This window comes from Linderina pennispora, assembly GCF_002104995.1.
Source record: "Linderina pennispora strain ATCC 12442 chromosome Unknown DL89scaffold_4, whole genome shotgun sequence".
Taxonomy (NCBI): domain Eukaryota; kingdom Fungi; phylum Kickxellomycota; class Kickxellomycetes; order Kickxellales; family Kickxellaceae; genus Linderina; species Linderina pennispora.
In genome coordinates, this window is record NW_024468252.1 from 266,101 (window position 1) to 286,949 (window position 20,849).

General features: G+C 56.1%; 9 protein-coding genes across 9 annotated transcripts; 7 read left to right on the forward strand and 2 right to left on the reverse strand.

Moving 5' to 3' along the window:
• Positions 1 to 631: 631 nt before the first annotated feature.
• Positions 632 to 1,041, forward strand: DL89DRAFT_221825 (Yos1-like protein; the record flags this gene model as incomplete). The annotated part of the gene is made up of 3 exons (XM_040884541.1): positions 632 to 750; positions 832 to 911; positions 986 to 1,041. The coding sequence occupies 3 exons, from the start codon at positions 632 to 634 to the stop codon at positions 1,039 to 1,041; spliced, it is 255 nt and encodes an 84-aa protein (XP_040744684.1).
• A 785-nt stretch (positions 1,042 to 1,826) lies between these two features.
• DL89DRAFT_221718 (mitochondrial carrier) lies at positions 1,827 to 3,107 on the forward strand (the record flags this gene model as incomplete). Its single annotated transcript, XM_040884532.1, has 3 exons — positions 1,827 to 1,901; positions 2,028 to 2,455; positions 2,690 to 3,107. The coding sequence occupies 3 exons, from the start codon at positions 1,827 to 1,829 to the stop codon at positions 3,105 to 3,107; spliced, it is 921 nt and encodes a 306-aa protein (XP_040744685.1).
• A 596-nt stretch (positions 3,108 to 3,703) lies between these two features.
• Positions 3,704 to 5,061, forward strand: DL89DRAFT_291735 (uncharacterized protein; the record flags this gene model as incomplete). The annotated part of the gene is made up of 2 exons (XM_040890228.1): positions 3,704 to 4,124; positions 4,673 to 5,061. 2 exons carry the CDS (start codon positions 3,704 to 3,706, stop codon positions 5,059 to 5,061), a joined length of 810 nt encoding a protein of 269 aa, XP_040744686.1.
• Positions 5,062 to 5,731: 670 nt separating this feature from the next.
• On the forward strand, positions 5,732 to 8,413 carry DL89DRAFT_221993 (uncharacterized protein; the record flags this gene model as incomplete). Its single annotated transcript, XM_040884558.1, has 2 exons — positions 5,732 to 6,112; positions 6,383 to 8,413. 2 exons carry the CDS (start codon positions 5,732 to 5,734, stop codon positions 8,411 to 8,413), a joined length of 2,412 nt encoding a protein of 803 aa, XP_040744687.1.
• A 30-nt stretch (positions 8,414 to 8,443) lies between these two features.
• DL89DRAFT_121042 (uncharacterized protein) lies at positions 8,444 to 9,393 on the forward strand. Its single transcript, XM_040883205.1, has one exon. It carries the CDS (start codon positions 8,689 to 8,691, stop codon positions 9,163 to 9,165), a length of 477 nt encoding a protein of 158 aa, XP_040744688.1. The 5' UTR covers positions 8,444 to 8,688; the 3' UTR covers positions 9,166 to 9,393.
• Positions 9,298 to 11,168, reverse strand: DL89DRAFT_277802 (kynurenine 3-monooxygenase; the record flags this gene model as incomplete). Its single annotated transcript, XM_040889467.1, is given in 5 exon segments — positions 9,298 to 9,697; positions 9,726 to 10,007; positions 10,027 to 10,262; positions 10,303 to 10,609; positions 10,745 to 11,168. 5 exon segments carry the CDS (start codon positions 10,870 to 10,872, stop codon positions 9,298 to 9,300), a joined length of 1,353 nt encoding a protein of 450 aa, XP_040744689.1. The 5' UTR covers positions 10,873 to 11,168.
• Positions 11,169 to 11,331: 163 nt separating this feature from the next.
• Positions 11,332 to 12,091, forward strand: DL89DRAFT_121115 (uncharacterized protein). The gene has a single exon (XM_040883206.1). The coding sequence runs from the start codon at positions 11,388 to 11,390 to the stop codon at positions 11,952 to 11,954; it is 567 nt and encodes a 188-aa protein (XP_040744690.1). The 5' UTR covers positions 11,332 to 11,387; the 3' UTR covers positions 11,955 to 12,091.
• Positions 12,092 to 12,227: 136 nt separating this feature from the next.
• Positions 12,228 to 15,837, forward strand: DL89DRAFT_256224 (uncharacterized protein; the record flags this gene model as incomplete). Its single annotated transcript, XM_040885425.1, has 2 exons — positions 12,228 to 14,440; positions 14,469 to 15,837. The coding sequence occupies 2 exons, from the start codon at positions 12,228 to 12,230 to the stop codon at positions 15,835 to 15,837; spliced, it is 3,582 nt and encodes a 1,193-aa protein (XP_040744691.1).
• Positions 15,838 to 18,455: 2,618 nt separating this feature from the next.
• On the reverse strand, positions 18,456 to 20,096 carry DL89DRAFT_266193 (homogentisate 1,2-dioxygenase). Its single transcript, XM_040887002.1, has one exon. It carries the CDS (start codon positions 20,058 to 20,060, stop codon positions 18,723 to 18,725), a length of 1,338 nt encoding a protein of 445 aa, XP_040744692.1. The 5' UTR covers positions 20,061 to 20,096; the 3' UTR covers positions 18,456 to 18,722.
• Between the last annotated feature and the right edge of the window lie 753 nt (positions 20,097 to 20,849).

Consider the following 20,849-nt stretch of genomic DNA (forward strand, 5'->3'; position numbering starts at 1 on the left):
TCGTGTTGAGGCCTGCGAGGAACTTGTCCAGCAGTGTGTCGGGCAGCGTCGCGTTCGTTGCCATTGTCTTGGGGGTTTAGGATGAATATAAAGATAGAGGTATGCAAAATAAAAACGATGATAGTGGCGAAGAGCGGGCGATGGGGGTTGCGGCTGGGTCTTTATAGTCCGCTGGTACTGTCTCCCAGTCTCCTGAGGCATTGAGTACCAGTGGTGTGTGTGTGCTAGTCCAAGCAGCCGTTTCCCTCTGTTTTGCAGTTGATGAAAAAGGCTGTTCCGGTACAACCCATCGGACTTGCCGAAGCACACAGCTAAGCGCAGAAAGGCAGGGCCGCCAAGGCAATGCAATGTCCGGTATATCCCCCTCCACAACAGCGCTAGAACGTGCTGCTCGGGTGCCTGGAATCATGCCACTTCCAACACATCTGCAATGTAGTTGCGTGAATCGGCTAGGTCCGTTTACCGGCCAGACGATGTCGATCGATTGCTTGGTGGTTGAGCAGCAGATCTGATGCGGTTCGGGTGATCAAGCTCATGCAGCAGGGCTTTTCTGCATGTGTCGTCGGCGAATTCGTCGTCGCCTTCTTTCCTCGTTTTTCTCTGCGCATTTCCCTTGCTCTTCACAGCTACCATGTCTGGCATCTTCACATTACTCTACGTTGCATTGCTGATGCTTAATGCAGTGGCCATCTTGAATGAGGAGCGGTTCTTGGCGCGGAGTAAGTTTTCCCTCCCGGCAGCACAGGGGCAGTCGGCTCGAGTCCGACAGCAAGTCTCCCATCGGAACTAACAGGTGGATGTTCATTTTGTAGTTGGCTGGGCACGCAACAGCGCAGATGTCTACGGAGACACAGAGTCGGTCAAATCCAAACTCATCAACCTGATCTCGGCAGTGCGGACGCTGATGAGGAGTAAGTCTCGTTTATTCTGTGACGTGGAAGACGCTCCGCACGCCTTTTTTGCTAACATCCATACCTACGTGTAGTCCCACTCATCGCCATAAACGTTCTTGTAATTGTATACGAGCTCACCATCGGCTGAACACAAACATCGGCAGCGTCCCCACCACCAATGCGTTCCTGTTTCCCAAATGACTTTGCCGTTAACCTTCTTAATATATCTGCTTTCTTCACCATTCCACGGTCTATCTTGATGAATCGGCACCAGTATCCAGATAGGTAAAGCGGACTAGAGTATTTTCTGGCACCAGGAGGATATATTGTCGGCCCTTTGCTCGCCCGACAGCGCCTTATCTTTATTTTGCTGACCTGCAATCTCTGTTTGTATCTGTGCCTTGCGCTTCTCTTTTTCCTTCTCTATTGCTCGTCTCTGCTTCTAGAATTCCACTCACTCTTTAACTCATTCGCAAAACCTCCGTTTTCAACCAACGCTGGACCCCTGGTTTTCGTGGTACACGTTCTCCGACACACTGGTCTGTAAGGGATACTCTGGGTCTCTGTGGAGGAACGAACTGTTTTCTTTTAATAGTTGTCATTTCGACCAATTTACAGCCTCTTTATAACATTGCCCGCTCTACTTGAGCCTATTGCTACGCGGCGGTCCCCACCGAACCAGCGGCCTTTTGTACATATATATATATTCTACTACTGCGACCACAAATAGCGGAAAGCCGTATTGTGTTTTGCTTGTTTTCTCCCTTTAACACATGGCGCTCTCCGGCAGTTCGGCAGCAGGCACCAGCCAGTCGGATTCCGGTGACAGTATCCTGAAACGAACGTCAGGGTTCGCCTGGCGACAGAAAGTCGGGCGGGACCATGACATGGAAGCAGATTGCGAGTACTGACTCGGGGCAACAGAGGTGGCGGATGGCCCTATACGAGAACCGCACGCTTGCGTCGGCTATCACTGCGGCTGTGACTGGCATTCTTGCCGGGTACCCTGTAAGTGCTTGAAATGGATGCAGCGCACGACATCACATGTGCACTTTGTTCTTTGCTGCTGTTGCTAACCCGCCTGTGCAAATTCTCCGCCAAACAAACAAAATGGGAGCAACGGAGATGTTGTAGTTTGACACTCTAAAGACGCGGATGCAGACACACCACTACTCGTCGCTGCTGACATGCTTGCGGAAATCCCTGGCCGAGGAAGGGCTCCTGGGGCTGTATCGCGGATTCCTGCCTCCCCTGATGACGACGTCAGCAGCAAAGTCTCTGTCGTTTTCGGTCTTTGAGGGCACAAAGCAGTGGCTGCGGGACCACGATCCGCTAAGGGGCATGCGGTCAATTGTGCCCGACTTCCAGCGTACGACGCTCGGATCTGTGGCTCTGACTGCGGCCCTGTCGGGCAGCGTGGCGGGCACCACAATCGCCGTCATGTGCTGTCCGCTGGAGCTGGTCAAGATCCAGATGCAGCTGGCGAATCTCCTGAAGAAGGAGATGGAAGGGGCAGTAAAGCAGACGCTGGGGCTGACAGGCAGGCAGAGCGCGTCGCCGGCGTGGGCAAGGTCCAATCTGTCGGTGTGTCGCGAGATTTTCCGCCAGAAGGGCGCCCTGGGGCTTTACTCGGGGCTGCAGCTGCACATCAGTAAGTACCAATTACCACAGCGAGGCATGCGCGTCTTGGGCATGTCGCACATCCGTGGATGAATGCCAAGACAGAAAATACTTTTTGGACATGCACATGGTCACGCACCGCTTGCATGACTTGTGATGTTGCGCATGGGCAAGAGCACTCAACAGATTTTTCTCTTTCTGGTAGTCCGTGACCTGAGCGGGACCGCAATATACTTTGCGTCCTACGAGACAGTCAAAGAGACGCTGCGGCGGCTGACGGGATCCAACCACACCGGGCCGCTCACGCATATGCTGGCGGGTGGCACTTGCGGCGTTGTTTCGTGGCTCATCATTTTCCCCGTGGACCTGGTCAAGTCCACGATGCAGTCGCAGATTTTGAAACCACGCAGCACATGGGCGTTCCAGAGCTCGTGGCAGTGCGCGCGCGACATTTATGCGAAGCTGGGCATGTCGGGGCTTTACCGCGGCATTTCGGTCAGCCTGATCCGAGCATTCCCACTGCATGGCCTGAACTTTGTCGTATACGAGTGGGCGCGGGCGACCATTTGCAAGCTGGCTGGGCGGCCAGAATAGTCTATATTTAGAACGCATTTTGCTATATGGAAGGCATCAGATTCAACTGTAGGGGCGCTACTTCTTGATATTGCGCAGCCGGGACGCTCTTGGCCAGGGCGGTGCAGCTGGCCAGTTACCATCTGCCAGAAACACAGTCCCCAGATGATTTGGGGGAATGCCAAGACTCAACAGGCGTGATTTTACTAATTGGTGCCAATTGCGTCATGGGTTCATCCGCAACAGACGAGATTTGTCGCGCACATGCAGCCATTTACGGAAGAGCCGGGTTGTGGTCGTTCTAAAAATAGCCCGGGACACGCTCAAGTGGCAACGCAATAATTGTGCCGTTTTCACAAAGGGCACGTCGTCATGGACAGGCTGGGAAATCAAGCGCTTTTTTCCGCCAGAGTATCGTACTGCGATTTGTTTTTCGGAGGGGTGCTGGTGGTCGGACCAGGGGTTCATCGCCCTCCTCCCGCTCTGCTTGCTGCCACACACGCGCGGGTGTTTTGGTATAAAAAGCTGGCCACTGCCGGCTGCACGCCTTGCCTGCTTGCTTCAGTATTCTCTACTCTTTTTCTCCAGTCTTTATCAGCAAACACTTCATCAAAAAAATGTCTTACTACGGAAACCAGGGCGGCTATGGTGGTGACCAGGGCTACAACCAGGGTGGCTACAACCAGGGCTACGACCAGGGCTACAACCAGGGCGGCTACAACCAGCCCCAGGGCGGCTACGACCAGGGCTACAGCCAGGGCGGCTATGGTGGCAACCAGGGCTATGGCCAGGACGACTTTGACGAGAACGCTAGCGTTGACCAGCTTGCTCGCCAGTTCCTCGGCGACTCTGCCAACGCTGACGCCCTGAGCGGCCTGTATGTGCCCGAGACCAGCGCCCGCGACCTTGGCGACTTTGATCCCGATGACATTGAGCGCAGCTTCCGCGAGTTCCAGGATGCCGGCGGCGAGGGCGAGCGCGGCCTGTTTGGCTTCGGCAACGGCCCGGGCAAGTCCAAGAAGAGCCACCAGCTTATTGGTAAGTCGAGCTATTCACTGCGCTAGCGCTCCTCGGTTTTGCTTTACTATACCTGTTGCAGGCGGCGCAACTACTGTCTCTGTGCTGCCCCTGCTCCGCTCTGTTGATTTTGCCAAGGCCCGCAGCGATGTATCTCCCTGCATTGGGCTATCTGTATGACGTTGCTTGCCTTTCTCCACAGTTCTCTTTCAGTTGCCTAGGGACTGTTCCATCCAAAGGGTTCTAGATTTGCCTGTCTTTGGAGAGCAGAGCCTCTTTTTCCGGCTCGGCGACATGCGCCTATTTTTTTTGGCTCTCCCACTCTTCTCCTGCGACCTGCCTCACTCAGGCGTGTGAGGCAGGCTGCTCCCGTGGATGGACAGCATGCTCTTTTCTCCAATGCCCTCCCGCGATTCAGCTGACTGACGTGGTGGGGCGGCATTTGCGCGCTGCTTTTTCCCAGCCTATTGTGGACACATGCAGCGCCTTGTTGTTGGGGCGCACGTTAAACCGACACTACATCCAACGATACATGCATCACTAATCTGCTCCCACTTGTCGCTTTCTAGGTGGTGCTGCCGCATGGAGCGCTCTCTCGTGGTACCAGCAGCGCCAGAAGAACCAGGGCAAGAATGTCAAGCACTCGACCATGAAGAAGCTGCTCGTTGCCTTCGCCACTGCCAAGGCCATCAAGTACTGGGAGAAGTCGGGCGGTGCCCAGTCTGGCATGCCCCGCGAGGTCGTCATTGAGCAGGCGACCCGCGATGCCGCCAACCTGGCCGAGACCAAGTTCGCCGATGACTCGCAGCCCAAGTACTCCTACCAGCAGCAGCACGGTGGCGAGGCTGACACCTTTGACAGCTATGGCGGAGGCAACCAGGGCGGCCACCAGCAGGGTGGCTACCAGCAGGGCGGCTACAACCAGGGTGGCTACCAGCAGGGCGGCTACGGCTACTAAGCTCGCAAACTATAATTTTCCAGTCTATTTTCCAACTCCATCTTCTCGATATTTAACCTCGAACTTTCTCGATCGCCTCTCTTGAACGAAATAGCCTTGGCACGTCGCAAGGGCTGAGCCGCCCGGGCTGAGAGCCACTGCATGTGAGCCGAGCCGAAAAGTTTTGCACCGCTGGCCCTTTCCGATCGGTGCTGGGAAGGAAAGCGGCATGGCCCCCAACCGCGCCGGCCAGCACGCATAAAAAATTAGGCTGCTGGAATTCGACAGCCCGCGAAAGGTGGATTCAGGCCCTTCTCTACCACCTATTTATTTCTCTTTCCAGCCTTTTCTGTTGCCATCGTGCTAGAATTAACCGGACAGCGGACGCCTCTACAGCTATTAAATACATACTAGTTTCCGGTCCGCGTATTGCTTCTTGCCCTTTTTTGAATCATCTCATTTCAGGCGAGAATCAGAAAGAGAATTGCACACCGCGTCTAAGCACATCCGGCAAAAGAGCCTTACCCAGATTCACGCAACCAACAACAAAAAAATGTCGCGTTTCTTCCGTGGCGACGAGTCCTCGGACTCTGATTCAGACTACACCAGCTCGTCGTCGGGCTCTGAGTTCTCCGATGACGAGACCAGGCAGACACCGCAGCAGCAGGGCGGTAGCCGGTTCGCACGCGCGATGGTGGACTCTGATTCCGAGGACGACGTCAAGCGTGTGGTGAAGAGCGCCAAGGACAAGCAGATGGACGAGGTTATCGAGCTGTCGCGGGCAATCCTGAAGGCAATGGGTGCGGACGAGTGGCACTCGGTGTCGGGTGACTTTGACAAGGTCAACAAGGTCGTGCCGAAGCTTGTCAAGAGCCTGAAGGGCCAGCCGCTGCCGCGCTCGTACATCCGCGCCCTTGCGGGCCTTGAGGATGCTGTCGAGAAGCCCAAGTCCAAGGCCGACCTGAAGAAGCTGAATGCTGTCGATGCCCGTGCCCTGAACCAGCTGAAGCAGCGTGTGCGCAAGCACAACAAGTCGTATGCCAAGCAGATTGCCGAGTTCAAGGCCAACCCAGTCAATTCGGAGGATGAGGATGGCGATGCTGACACCGAGGAGGAGGAGGACGAGGTCGAGGAGCAGCCTGCCCGTACTGCCTCGCCAGCGCCTGCTGCTGCGCCTGCTGCCGATGCTGGATCCGACTCGGATGACTCGTACTGGGACTCGGACGAGGACGAGGAGTCGTCATCGTCTGAGAGCGAGGACGACGGCCAGGTTGGTTTCCAGCGCTGGCTGAAGAAGACGCCGACCAAGAAGGAGGAGGAGTCGACGAAGCTGACCAAGAAGGAGAAGGCACAGAAGAAGGTTCAGGCCTCGCAGCAGCGTGCTGCAGCTATCGCCGCTGGTCCCCAGGACGACGACGAGGAGGAGGACGACGGGTTCACCACTGTTGGCAAGGGCGGCAAGAAGGCCCAGGGCCCCACGTACACGGCCGAGACCCTGAACAAGCACCTGCGTGCGGTCATCGAGGCCCGTGGACGCAAGAACACGGACAAGGAGGAGTCGATCCGGATACTCGAGACTCTGTACAAGGTGTCTGCCAACGCTGTCCAGCAGGTCAAGGTCCTGATGGCCATGGTCTCGGCCCGCTTCGATGCGGCGCCGGTCGTCTCTGGCTACATGTCCATCCCGGCGTGGGCCAAGGCTCAGGAGCACCTGAACCAGCTGCTTGAGGTCCTCGAGGCCAACCCGCAGATCCGCGTGTTCGAGACGGCCGAGCTGCAAGACGAGGAGAGCGACATGGGCTACAAGGGTGAGCCGATCGAGCTGCGCGGCTCAATTATTGCCTTTGTTGACCGTCTCGATGACGAGTTCACCAAGTCGCTGCAGAACATTGACCCGCACACGACCGACTACGTCGACCGCATGCGCGACGACGTGCCGCTGTACACCACCATTGTGCGTGCGCAGCTGTACTTTGAGCGTGCCAGCGTCATGGACAGCCAGTGCCGCATTGTGCTGCGCCGCCTTGAGCACCTGTACTACCGCACCGACCAGGTCAACGCCCGCGTCGAGGCAGTCACTCTCGAGGCACTGCCCAAGGGCATCAACGAGTCCAAGATTCTGCCCAGCGCTGTTGTCAGCGACATGGCCGACGGCACGCACATGCTGTGCGCGTTCCTGTACCAGAACGCCGAGCCGCTGCTGCGCACGCGCGCCATGCTGATGCACATCTTCAACCATGCACTGCACAAGCGCTACTATGTTGCGCGCGACCTGCTTCTGATGTCTCACCTGCAGGAGAACGTGCAGCAGGCAGATGTCAACACGCAGGTGCTGTACAACCGCGCTCTGGCGCAGCTGGGCATGGCGGCGTTCCGCATTGGCAAGATCCAGGAGGCGTTCCAGCACACGCAGGAGCTGATCTCGAGCGGCCGCCAGCGCGAGCTGCTTGCACAGGGCATGAGCCAGCAGCGTATGCAGCAGCTGTCGCCTGAGCAGGAGCAGCTGGAGAAGCAGCGCCAGCTGCCGTTCCACATCAACATCAACCTGGAGCTCCTCGAGTGCGTGTTCCTGACGTCGTCGATGCTGCTGGAGATCCCGCACATGGCTTCGGCCAACACCAACGCCGACGCGCGCCGCTCGGCCATCAGCCGCGTGTTCCGTCGCATGCTCGACTTCAACGAGCGCCAGGTGTTCCTGGGCCCGCCCGAGAACACGCGCGACCACATCATGGCTGCGTCGAAGGCTCTGGCAGAGGGCGACTGGGAGTCTGCTCGCGACCTGATCAACGACATCAAGATCTGGTCGCTGCTGCCTGAGGCGGAGGAGATCAAGAAGATGCTGGCCAGCAAGATCCAGATCGAGGCCCTGCGCACCTACCTGTTCACATACTCGACGCAGTTCGAGTCGATTGGCATCCAGGACCTGGCGACGATGTTTGGTCTGGGCTCGCCCAAGGTGTACTCGCTGCTGGCCCGCATGGTCTACAACGAGGAGCTGGCGGCGTCGCTGGACGAGGTCAGCGGCGTGCTGATCTTCAATCCGGCCAACTTTGAGGCCTCGTCGCGGCTGCAGCAGACTGCCCTGGCGCTGTCGTCCAAGGCCGGTGCGTTTGCAGACATCAATGAGCGCGTGTTTGAGCTCAAGATCGGCGGTGGCATGACTGCCAATGAGCGCGACCAGCGCAACAACGAGGGCGGCCAGCGCGACCGTGATGGACGCCAGGGCCAGCAGCGCGGCGGCAAGGACGGCCAGCGCGACCAGCGCAACAAGCAGGGCGGCGGCCAGCGCAACAACAACCAAGGAGGCAACAAGGGCCGCCGCCAAAATAACAAGGGCGGGAACCAGCAGCGCAACAAGGGCGGCAGGCGCTAGGAAGCGATCCGCTCACGCTCGCAGACCACCTTATTGTCTCTTTTACATTTCTCTTTTGACTAGCAGAATAAAGCCATAAAGGCTTGGTGCGCTAGGCTGTGATCAGATCCGGTGATCGAGATAAGGGCTAGAATATCTCATCTGGCGCTGGCTGCCGTGGACTGCGAGGGGCTAATTCGGCGCAAATTGGGCAGGCTCTTTTTCCACCCCCGTCAATTCAGCACTCTCAGTAGTTATTTCTCTCGCACCAATCTATACACCACAGAGGTTGTATCATGTTCAAAAAGTTCTGGAACGAGGTCGGCAAGCGCGTGTGGGTGAATGAGTACAAGGATTCAATGATGCCGCGGACGACGTTCCGCAGCCCGGCGCCGGTGTCGCAGCCGCCGTACAAGAAGCCCGTGACGGCGGCATCGGACCTGAGCAAGAACCCGTACTTCAAGCGCGACACCCGACGCAACTATCCGCGCACAGCCGTGTACACGCAGCAGGATGTCGGCCACCTTTTGCTGGGTGCGTCGCAGATCGCCAAGCTGCCGGAGGTTGCGCCTGCGGCAGAGGGTGCTGAGGAGACGGGCGTGCCGAGCGTCGAAGTGAGGGACGTGGCCGAGGCGCTGGCGAAGCTGCAGGAGCCGGTGTTTTCGCAGGAGAAGCTGCCGCCGGTGCCTGGTGCCCCGTACAAGTTCAGAATCTCGCCAGAGCAGGTTGTGGAGGGCCCTGGCGAGTACTACCCGGTGTACCGTGTCTTTTAGATGCAGAGGTTGGGATTCTGCCATTGCAATATCAAGAGTTTCTGTTTCTGTTTCTGTTTTGTGGACATGTGGTGGTTACAGTAGACAGGTCCATGTATTGACTGATTATACCAGAGGATGGCATGGTGAGATTTAGCTGCGCTTGGTGAATAGCCGAGCAACCTCGACGAGGGACGGAGCCCGCAAGCCCAGCACGCGGGCCGACGCGACGCCCACAGCGAACGCGGCAGCAGCAAAGGCGGTGCGCACAGCCCTGTGCAGCCACAGGGACTGGCGCTGCCACCTCCCAATGACCGCTGCATAGGGGATGGAGGTGAAGCTGACCATGGTGTAGAGCGGAATGATGTGCTTGGGGAAGACTCTGTGCAGCAGGCCCTCAAGGTGCTTTCTGGCCAGATACGCATAGTCGATGACCTTTGCGCGCATCTCGACGTAGTTGTCCAGGGCCAGGTCGACGATGGCCGAGGCATCCTTGGTGCGCTTGCTCGAGTACGTGTCGAGAGCACGCAGGATCTGGTCGTCGGACATGCCGCTAGGTGGAGTCTGTGGTGGAGGCAGACTCTCTGGCAACACTCAGCATGATCTTGTCGAGCTCCTCGATATCTTCGAATCCGCAGTTCATGCCCTGGCCGTAGAACGGCACCATGGCGTGGGCAGCATCGCCAATGACCACAGCCCTGTTCTTGTATGTGTACGGCGTGCACTTGACGTACATCAGCGAGCCCTTTGGGTTGACCATATATTCGCTGGCAACCTTATCGGCGCCCATCAGATCCAGGGCGTCAGGGAAGTTCGCGCGGAAGAATTCCACCGCATCCTGCCCGGTCTTGAGCTGGTCAAAGCTGTGCCACGGCCATGAACAGCGTGACCGTGAACGACTTGTCCTGGTTGGGCAGCGCAATCAGCATGAACGACTGCCGCGGCCAGATATGCAGATGGCTCGGTGAGATCGCAAAGTCCCCGTTGCGCGGCGGCATCGAGAACTCGCAGTAGCCGTGCTCAATATACGTCTGCGAGTAGTTCAGCATGACCTTGGCCATCAGCCGCTGCCGCACGCGGCTGTAGGCGCCATCGGCTCCCACAATCAGGTCGCTATCCTACCGCCACGCGCTCGCCCGACTCAGTGTTGCGCAGCACCGCGCGACCCGCATCGAAGTCCGCCTGCTGGAACTCGTGGTTGAAGTGCATCCGCACGTTCTTGTACTGGGATGCCTCGTCCAGCAGCACGCGGATCAGCGTGCTACGACCCACTGAGTTGATGGCCTTGCCGAATACATCGTAGGCCTGGCTGGTCTGGGTGCCATCCAGAGAGTGGATCATGCGCCCGTGCATTGGGATTACCAACGCCTTGACGCGCTTCTCGAGCGTTGGGTCCAGCCGCCGCAGCGCTGAGAACCCGCGCTCGGATATCGCCAGGTTGATGGATCGGATGCTCAACCAGGTTCTGGTTCTCCGGCAGCCGCAGGTCTACAAATGCTTACCCCGTTCGTGCAATGTCATGTGGATGCTTATCAGTTGACTGGTGGCGAATAGGCTGAATTATGCTGCGGCCTGGCCCTTATCGATCCGGCTTCATTACGGAAGACAAAATTGCTTACCTGGGCGTTTCTCATACAGATCAACCTGCCATCCGCGCTTGGCAAAGTAGCAGGCCGTCAGCGAGCCCACCAAACCGCCGCCGATAATGACTACGTTTCTCTCGGGCATCTGGATATCGATACTATGGTAACGGAAAAGGGAGACGAGGGTGGTACCAGGCTGTTTGAAGGTAGCGGTCAAAGGCTTGGAGAAAACAAGTGTGACTAAGCAAAAATGGAATTATAAATCTGGGTTGGAGAAGAAAAGTGGTTTCCGGACAGGCCGGAGGCAGATGCGCGGGTTTAACAAGGGAGAAAGGCCCGGATCGGACGGGCGTGAGCCTGCCATGCGCTTGGCTGGGCTCCCCACCCAGAAGTGGCGGCTGTTGGCTGAAAAATAAATAAGCTGATCTAACCACTTTTCGCAGAGACGAGTGTGTACGGCAATTTACATCCAGCCCACCAATTCGGCCATCCTGCTTTATCGATGCGGTAATGTCGGAGAGGGAGTGCTGTGTGACAGAAATAGCCGCTATATTGGCGTTTGCTTGTCGAACTGAGCAGCACAGCCCTATCGATGAAACAACCCGTTCGAGCAATAAGGACCGGCACCGCACCCATCCTTTGTATATCCCGCAGCCACACATGCTTGTGCTGGTACTGCAATTTCCTCCCGCAGGATGCATTATTTGTTCGATTGGTACCAATACTCCCAAAAAGGGAACTGCTTTGAGCATTTATGCATACAGCCTCACACGTATACACATCTGGCACATATGCAGTGCCTCCCATGGCCTGCTGGAAACCCGTTCACAAAAGCCTGTAGCCATGCTGGCTGGTAGGTGTCGTCTCCAAGCAGGATGCGCCTGTGTGTCTTTTCCGACCGTCCGGACAGATCCTCTCCGACATATGGTGCAACCGCCACGGCTAATTTCGGGCCTGTTATCTTCAACAGGCTTGATCAGATCCACAGACCGATTTTCACTCTTGGCGTGGGCGGACCTAGCAGTTGCGCAAGAGCTCCAAACAGACACGTCAGTGCAACACCGTAGGGGAGAGACGGAATCCGACCCAAGTCCGCGCCTTCCCCCACCCATTGAGGCGTGCTATGCTTTGTCAACATCCTCCGTCCCACCGACCGATCTCGCCTCCAGGGCAGCAGCAGTTTTTGGTGCGCAAAGAGCTATCGAGGTGCTTTCATATGGCAAATAGCTCCGTCCGGGTTCTCCGGGCACATGTGCCCAACAAAAACTCCACCTCATGGCATTCGGTCGGCGTCAGCGGACTTCGACTGATATCGTCGCCAAGAGAGGCCAGATGCCTGCAGCCCATATAAAGTGTGTATTGCGTGCCGTCTAGGTCCCTTAAAGCGCCCTGATCCGCATACAGCGTTCGTTTTTCTTCTTCGCTTTTCTTTCTGTGTCTGCTACTTTTTCACACTACAATTTCCTCAGCTAACCCGTGCTGTCCTAAATTTAAATAACAATGGCTGGAATGATACTCGAATCCGGCATAGTGCTGGTGCCCATGGGCGCAGCAGCGCTGTACATCATCGCTCGTTCAAACACCCTGCTTGTCATCTTCTCGATCCTCGCGGCCATCAGCGCATCTGTCATCATGCGCTTGCGGTATCACTACGCATCGGGTGCCCGGGTCGACCTGGTTGTGCGCAAAGCCGAGGGCCGCCGGGACAGCGCACCGCCACGCAACATGCCCAAGACCGGCAAGAAGAGCAAGAAGATCAAGAAGCAGGACAAGGGCAACAGCGACGACGATGGTGAGTTCAGCGAGATCGTCCGCAGTGCCCGCGACCACCGTGACATTGACGACGAGGAGGTCGAGCGCAGCGGCGAGCTCCTGGCAACAGTGGTCACCAGCGACAGCACAAAGTACGACATGGATCTGTACGGATCGGGCATTTCGTTCGACCACCGCTGCTTCTACATCGAGGGCAAGCCCGTGTGGTTGCTGGCAGCAGACTTTGATTACTGGCGGATCCCGGCCGCCGACACCAAGGTGTCTGACGAGGCTGCTGTGGCCGCGTGGACGCGCATGCTGCTGCAGCTCAAGGCTACGGGATTCAACGCTGTCCGCATCCGCTTCAACTGGGCGTTCCACTCGCCACGCAAGGGCCAGTATAATTTCAAGGGCGTGCGCAACGTTAACAAGCTGCTGACGCTGTGCGAAGACCTTGGTGTCTATGTGATTGCCTGCGTGGGTCCGTACATCGGTGATGACGTTCAGGCCGGCGGGTTCCCGTTCTGGCTGGTTCAGCGCGACCACGTCCGCCTGAGGCATCTGTGGCACGCTGGAATTAAGCGGTGGGACGATCGTTATGCGGCTGCTGTGGGCGAGTGGTACGACAATATTGTGTCGTTGATCGTTGGTCATGAGGTTGTCACCAAGAACGTCCGTGGCCGCGGCTGTGTTGTCCTGGTGCAGCTCGATAACCATCTGGAGGAGCGCGGCGCCCTGGGCCTGCCGCTGGCCCTGCAGGATGAGACCCGTCTGCTGGCACGCATGTGCCGAGAGCGCGTCATCCGTGCCCCGCTGGTCACTAACAACCTGAACTGGCCTGCCGACTTCACATCGCTCTCGTCTATCGCGTGGCGCGCTGTGACTAAGCGCCTGCGTCGCCACAAGCTTATTGGCAAGGAGTTCAGGACCGATATCTCGGGATTCACCCTGCGCGATATAACCGCCAACCCGGTCGACATAAACGATATTGCTGCTGTCACAGGCGGTGACAACTCGCCTATGGTTGCGCTGGAATTGTACAAGGGCAGCGAGGGTAAGGCTGGGCTTTTCAGCATGCAGATCGAGACAGCTCTGCGCCAGGGCCTGGCTGCATTTGCGCTGCCTGGGTTCGTTGCTCGTAGCACCTGGGGCAACCTCGACAGCCCGCATCTTGCAGCTGATAGAAATGGCGCTGACACCTATGCTGGCGTCAACGCTGACGGCACGCCGACGCAGGATGCGCGCACGGCCAAGCTGATCCTGCAGATGGCTCGCGCGCTGCAGTTGCAGGTGGCGGCCTCGGATGCTGTCAACTCCCGGCCGTGGATTGCGCGCACGCAAAAGCCGACAGTGCGCAGCGTTCGTGCCCACGGCTTGCCGGCCACGGCCGTGAAGGTCCGGCGCCAGTGGGAGTACGAGGCGGCTGGCCGCTCCAAGGTGATCGGTGCTGACAAGTCATCGGAGCAGTTCTCGCTGGTGACGTTTATCGATAGTGACGCGAAGCCTGGCAAGGAGATCGCTCTGCAATATGCGCTTGCCGACGCGCCGACGCTTGGCGGCACATTCAGTTTCGCAATGACTGCCACTCTGGGACCACGCAACCGTGGCATGTTTGCTGCCAACCTCAACGTCACCACCACCAATGGCGACGTCGTGAATGTTGTCGCTTCTACGAAGGAAATCTACGCCCGTGTCGCTCTGCCGACGGAGAATGCCGAGGCATGGGTTTGCGCGACTGAGGAGGTCCAGAGCGGGCAGCTATTTGTTCTCGGCGAGTGCACTGTCACTGGCCACGCGGACGTGGAGATTGTTGATATTGAGCATGCCAAGGACCACAAGTTCAGCTTTGTCATGCCCAGGCCTGGCGCAGGCATTGCCAAGATCACTGCTGCAAACGGCGCATCGGATTGTGCTGGTGATGGTGCCACAGGAGGCCCTGGACACCCTCGTTGTCAACTTTGGTAGGGATTCATACGGCATTGCGCAAAGTGCCGTGTGGGGTGCCGACGGTATCATGGTGGGTCCCAATGCTGGCAGCGTCGATATTGCGCACATGCCGTATGCAGCCGAGACAAAGCTGTACATGCTCTCGGATGCCCAGCCCAGCCTGCCAGCCAACAGTGTGCTGTCCAAAGCCGATGGTGCGGAGTCCCTATATGCAGGTCATGCATTTGTCTGGCATCTCTCTGCAACCAACCCGCAGCCCATCGTGTCTGCAGCTGTTCAGGGATTTGAGAAACGCATGACAAGCTTCGACGACCTGCCCTGGAAGCTGTTGCCGACTATGGCTGATCTCGAGACAATGGATCAGATCAACGTAATGTCGTGGCAGCGCGATCTGGGCACATTTGCCTACCAGGCCACGGATATTGGCCGCAATGCCAGCCACATCCTCTACCGCTGCCAGGTGCGCCTAAAGCCCCAGCACATCAAGGCGCCCAAGATCGAGCTGCAGCTCAACGCCCGACACCGCTGCACTGTGTGGGTCAACGGCCGCAACATGTCGGGCCATGAGACTGCCCACATGCCGCAGGCGCCAACTCAGTTCAAGAGATGGCTGGAAGCGATGCGGACGCCCGGTGCCCTGCGTGGCCCCGACCGTTGGGCAGGTACAGTCACCTATGATGTAACCAAAGCCATGCGCATCTCAGGCGCCGATGACAAGGAGGGCGCGCTGAACGAGGTCTTTGTCGTTGTCGAATCTTTTGGTGTGGGTACGCAGTCCGACGGTTACAACGATGCGCACGCCCCGCGCGGCCTGATTGCCGCGTACTGGCACGGATACAATCTGATCGGAGAAGATCACGATGACTCGGAAATTCACGACACCAACCACGACCACCGCACCGAGCAGCTGCGCACGCGCTGGGATGTGTGCGGTGTCGATGTCTCGGAAATTGCCCAGACGTACAACTCGTCCGGGTTCCCTGACGAGCACCAGGCTGATGGCTGGTCTACGAGTCTCGAGCGCCCGCTTGCAGACACTGACGAATACTGGTCGACACGCCTGGACGTCAAGGTTGACAATGGTGTGCATTGGTGGAGATGGGACCTGAAGCCTGCCGAGCAGGCTGACCAGCCTGCGTATCTGCATATCGGCGGCAGGGCTGTTGTTTATGTGTGGGTCAACGGCGTTTTGCTTGCCAAGCACAGGGCTACTGACACGCCGTCGTGCGTGCTGCTGCGTGGCGGCAACAGCGGGCTCCTTGGTGTGCTGCGCAACAGCAAGGGTGCGGACAAGGTTCAGCTCATGGCATACGGATGGGCGGAGCATGCCGATATTGGCCCGAACATGGAGGCGGACCCAACAGTTGGAGTCGATGTATCTATCACCTCAGCTCCTGCTGCCAAGAACTAGTGGCGTATCCCTTTTTACCAATGAACTGCAGTTAGAAAAACTTGGATATGTATTTCGATAGACGAAAATGGTAGAAAGTAGTGAAAGTATATGGATTCTGCTCCTTAGAAGGTGTGCTGCGCAGAGAAAAAAGTATGTAATTCTGGTACCTGATCCTCGTGTGTAATAATGTCCATCCATCGATAGCGCCGCAATATATGCAAGTGTAAGCATTATCCTCCACAAAAAGGGGGTCATGTGGTGTGGCCGATGCTTCGCCGCTGAGAGACAGCACATTGGACGCTCCAATTCCACGTCTGCTACCGCTCCGCTAATTCGCTGTTTGCCATGCGTTTGCTCCCAGTTCCGCAAGGGCGTTTCTGCGCTGCCTTGCCGAGTCCTTACGACTCATCTTTCCGCTGCTCCGGCTTAAAGGTGATGTTTGTAGTAGGGCTTTTACTGGTATATGTTTAGGACAAATCGGGGCCGCCAGGAAGAAGAATGCAGGTACATCTGGCTGCGTGGGGCATGGGAGGGTATACATCGAATGACAGGAGCGATGTGGTGAAGCGAATGACGAGTAATGGTAGGGAGGGCCTAGTGGTCGGGGGATAGATGAGCTTATACGCACTGAAGGATGTCCGACCAGGAGATACAGCCTAAATGCTCCGCAAACACCTTCCACGAAGGAGCAGGGGTTTAGCAGCTGCACGAGTCGCCGCAGCCGCAAGAGTCACCGCAAGCGCAAGAGTGGCCGTCGTTCTTGTACATTGTAATGGAGCTGTGGAGGGTTTAGCTTAAAAGGTGTGTGGTGTGTGCTGTCTGTGGGAAAAGAGCAAATGTTGGTGGTTTGGTAAAGCTGGGAGCGCCTGGCTCGAGGATTTGCCTTCATTTATAGTCCTGGGATGCCTACTCCGACAGTCGCAAGCCTCCGAATGCCCACAGCAAAAAAACCCACCGACTTTCACATACCTGTAGGATTTGCCAGCAGGCATACTTGACACCCCCTCCCCCTAAACCACGCCCACTGCTCGGCTGTTGACCCGCCAACCAACGCCTGATAAGCGAATTTGGGGATGTGTCATGCATGACCATGTAGCCTCCTCCGAGCAGCAAACGCACCTCCCTCACTTCGCCTCGCTTTGTCTGCAATTGCAGCTGTTGGTGGCCTCGCCGGGTGGCCCATTGGCCAGATGAGCAGCGACCAATGGGCCACCACAGGCGCTAATACTTTACGTAAAGCCAGCTGCAATGTGCCTTGGCCCGCAAGTCACGCCAGCGCAGACATCGCTGTTCCTGGCCTGAATCGTCTGAAAAGCAGATACCCAAAGGGATCTGCCCGGCCAAGCGCACTCTTGCCTTGGGCCTGGGGAGGTTCTCTATTTTAGTGTTGGCAAATAGTTTGCCTATGTCAATCCTCGGCCTGTCCAGGGGTGGGATGCGGGCTCCATGAGCCGCATTGCTTTCCAAATCCGTTGATGCCTCGCGTCACTGAGTCAGAAAGTTTGTTCGTTCTATATGCGCTCATTGAAGTCTGTAGACATATATTGCAGTGCAGGGATAGCACTGTAGAGCGTATAGCGCGTGGATCTTTGTCCCCGGTAAGAAGCTGCAGCCGCCAGCAGGTCATTCCCACTGCTCTCCCAAAAATAAGGGAGCCACTCTGATGCTCAGCGAAAAGTGCAAATTGAATATTTCTGCCACTGGCAATATCCGTGCAGATTCGCTACACCTTATCTCCACCATGTCTGGCTCTCCGTTCTGTTCCCAGGCTCCATTGTTTGGCGCCACCTGACACTGTCGTATTGCGGTATATGAAAAATATTTTTCTTAATGCCCGCCTCATTGCTGCTGCGGTATTCTCCCCACTCCCTGCCTCGTGCAAAAAACAATTGGGCGTGGTTTCTCCCGCAACGACGGATGATAAAGTACTCGGATTCCGGCTGCTACCGCATGTGTATGCAAGGTGACATCTCATGGTCATGTGTGACATTGATTTGAGTACGGGAGTATGTGATAATCAGATAATAAGGTAATCGCCGCTCTAACTGCTGTTCTAAAGTTAGAGACTTGACGTACGAAAATGCCTTTTTGCATAAAAGCATTTGACCATGAGTACTGCTATATACGTTGTTCACATTATGTATTAAACATATAAAGATGCAGGGAAAAAGTGAAGTGAAGTGAAAGGGCTCCACCTACATGCCAGTACTCTGGGCCAGCAGTCAACAACGCTGCGCGGATTATCGCCTTCTGGATGCTGGAATACGGTTTGCTCCGCATTCATAGTATTGATATTGGGTGGCTGATGGGCAACGTTGGCAGTCCAACATATGCTGCCACCTTGAGTACTATCGAGGCAATGCTTGGCAGACGGGAGGCACTCTGGACATTGTACACCCTCCACAAGGACCAGCAGGAAAACAAAGACGAGAGGAGAGACCGGACAGCGACTAGAGGCCTGCAAGGGCAGGTCCAAAACGTGCTGTGCAAAAGTGCGATAGTGTTGCGAGTTACAAATGCTGCAAAAATCAATATAGAAAGCTTCCTCACTTCGATAAGAGTGTAGTAGCAGACTACAGCAATGAAATTGGTTATTACAAAACATAGAGCGACAAGCTATGATGGAATACTTACTGGTTCAGAAAATAGTGAAGTCTGGTACATCCGAATGAATGCTGAAACCTGCACTATATTTATTCTTCGGCGCGCTAACCCGCTTTTGAGAAACTTGTTGAGCAGCGGTACCAACAACAGATGATATTGCAAAGTATAGGGGTTCCAAGGCTCTTCCCTTGTTCAGTGTAGATGTGATGGAGCGGTACCAGCCTATTCTACACTGCCTGGTTAAACTTCTGCAATAAAACGGAAAGAAATGAGGATAAATGACATTCATATATACTAAATTAGATCTTGTCCGGGTTAAATCTGATCGGAATGCCCTCCCACGACTTGTAGTAGTTGTGGTCGCGCTGCTTGTGCTTGGCTGCCCACTTTGTCAGTCTCAGCTGGTACATGGACTCAAACATAAACATCATAGAGTCTTCGCAAATGCGTCTAGGGAGCAACTCGTGCATAGTTGCAATTTCCACGGTCTTCGTATCTGGCCCATGCGGTGTCATAGTGGAGAGTAGACAAGCACCACCAGGCAGGAATCCGTCCTTCTTTGCCTCGTACTCGCCATGGATCAGACCCAGGAACTCGGTCATGCAGTTGCGATGGAAGAATGGCGGGCGGAATGTGTGCTGCTGTACTTCAAAACGCGGCGGGAATATGATGAAGTCAGCTACAGCCGTGCCTGGATGAACCGACTTGCAGGTCAGGACGGTGAAAATGGACGGGTCGATGTGGTCGTAGCTGACCGAGTTGATGACGTTAAAGTTTGCCAAGTCGTACTTGTACGGGGCGTAGTTGCCGTGCCATGCGACCACATCGAAGGGCGAGTGGTCCTGCTGCGCAGCAAACATCTCACCCTGGTACTTGTTGACGATCTCCCATGAGTCGCTCGTGTGCTCGTACTTTGCCGTCGGCGTCTGGAAGTCACGCGGGTTTGCCAAGCCGTTGGCACCAATGGGGCCCAGGTCTGGCAGCTCAAAGTGGTTATCGTAGACCTCCAGGATGTATCCGCGGCTCGGTCCGTCCAGCAGGCCGACGGAGAAGCGGATGCCGCGCTGGATCACGGCGATCTGGTTCGGCGCCACCATGATCGGGCCAAGCTCGGTCTGCACGTCCAGACGGCCCTGCTGCGGCACAATCAGCAGGTTACCGTCCGAGTTGCTGAATGCACGCTTATCCATGCTCTCCGTGGCTGCATAAATGTGCACGGCCAGACCGCTCTTCAGGGCGGTGTCGCCGGCCCCACCGATTGTGCACAGACCGGTGACAAAGTCGAGCGGCTCCGACTCGGGGATCTCGAACGGCAGCCAACAAATTTGGGTCGGCGTGGTCACAGTATTGTTGGTATCAAAGTTGCCGATAACCTTGTTCTGAATGGAGAGAAACGGCTCAAAGGGCCTGTGCATGGCCGCCGGGTGGATGCGGTACAGCCACGTGCGCTGGTTGCCAGCACGGCCCACGGTGAAGGCTGTGCCCGAGAGCTGCTCGGCGTAGAGCCCGTACGGGCACACCTGGGGAGAGTTTTGGCCTATAGGCAGTGCTCCTGGGAGAGCCTCCGACGAGAAATGGTTGCCGAAACCCGATTGGTATTTATACGGGTCGCTGTGGGTGATGGTAGATGAATGCATGCTGATGTGGTGGATTAGAGTTATACGTGTTTCGCGAATGAGATATGTACCTTTTGCCCCTTCTCAGCTTTCCGCTTTTATAGTTTGCCTGACCCAACTAACATGCAAGCAGATGTACGGGGTAATCGTTCATGGTCTCACACCATATCTCCAGCTATTATTCTGTAGCCAGTGTAATAACTGGCAAAATATCCTGTGAAGTATAGTATGGCTATAACTGCATGCTATTTGTATAGTGCTACACTATTCATTCATAGCTACTAGTGGGTGGGGATTGGTATAAAAGAGGATATATTGTGACAGTTATTAGGTGGCGGAAATCCTGTGGCTGCCTGCGTTGTTTCATCTTATTATGTGGCGGCTAGGGTGGGCACCGCTACTAACACTAGGGCCTGTGAGCGAGCGCCGAGCCAGGCGTGCAATGGCGTGCGCTCTAACACCTCTGCAGACTGCAGTTTTCAGGCTAGTATCGCAGCGAGAGCAACGTGTATGACAAGACTCCTATCTGAAATCGTTGTATCTAATTGACCTCTCTGTATGCTATGAATTAAAACTACAAGAATAATGATCAGCAAGTAAAGAGCCCAGACTCAACTTATGTGTCAAGTGGTGGCTAACGTGTCTTTCGCCTGGTGCACAACGATAGAACCCAGAGAGTTGGCTACGTTTATAGTCCAATGCGGTTCTCGGATTGGCAGAAAACTAGACAAATAATGAAGGCATGGAATCCGACCTATAAACCAGACAATGAGGTTCTCACCTGCCACATTGGGCAAGTCGAATTGACGT

Coding starts and splice junctions, on each gene's coding strand:
- DL89DRAFT_121042 (XM_040883205.1), top strand. CDS start 8,689: ATGTTCAAAAAGTTCTGGAACGAGGTCGGCAAGCGCGTGTGGGTGAAT.
- DL89DRAFT_121115 (XM_040883206.1), top strand. CDS start 11,388: ATGCTTGTGCTGGTACTGCAATTTCCTCCCGCAGGATGCATTATTTGT.
- DL89DRAFT_266193 (XM_040887002.1), bottom strand. CDS start 20,060: ATGCATTCATCTACCATCACCCACAGCGACCCGTATAAATACCAATCG.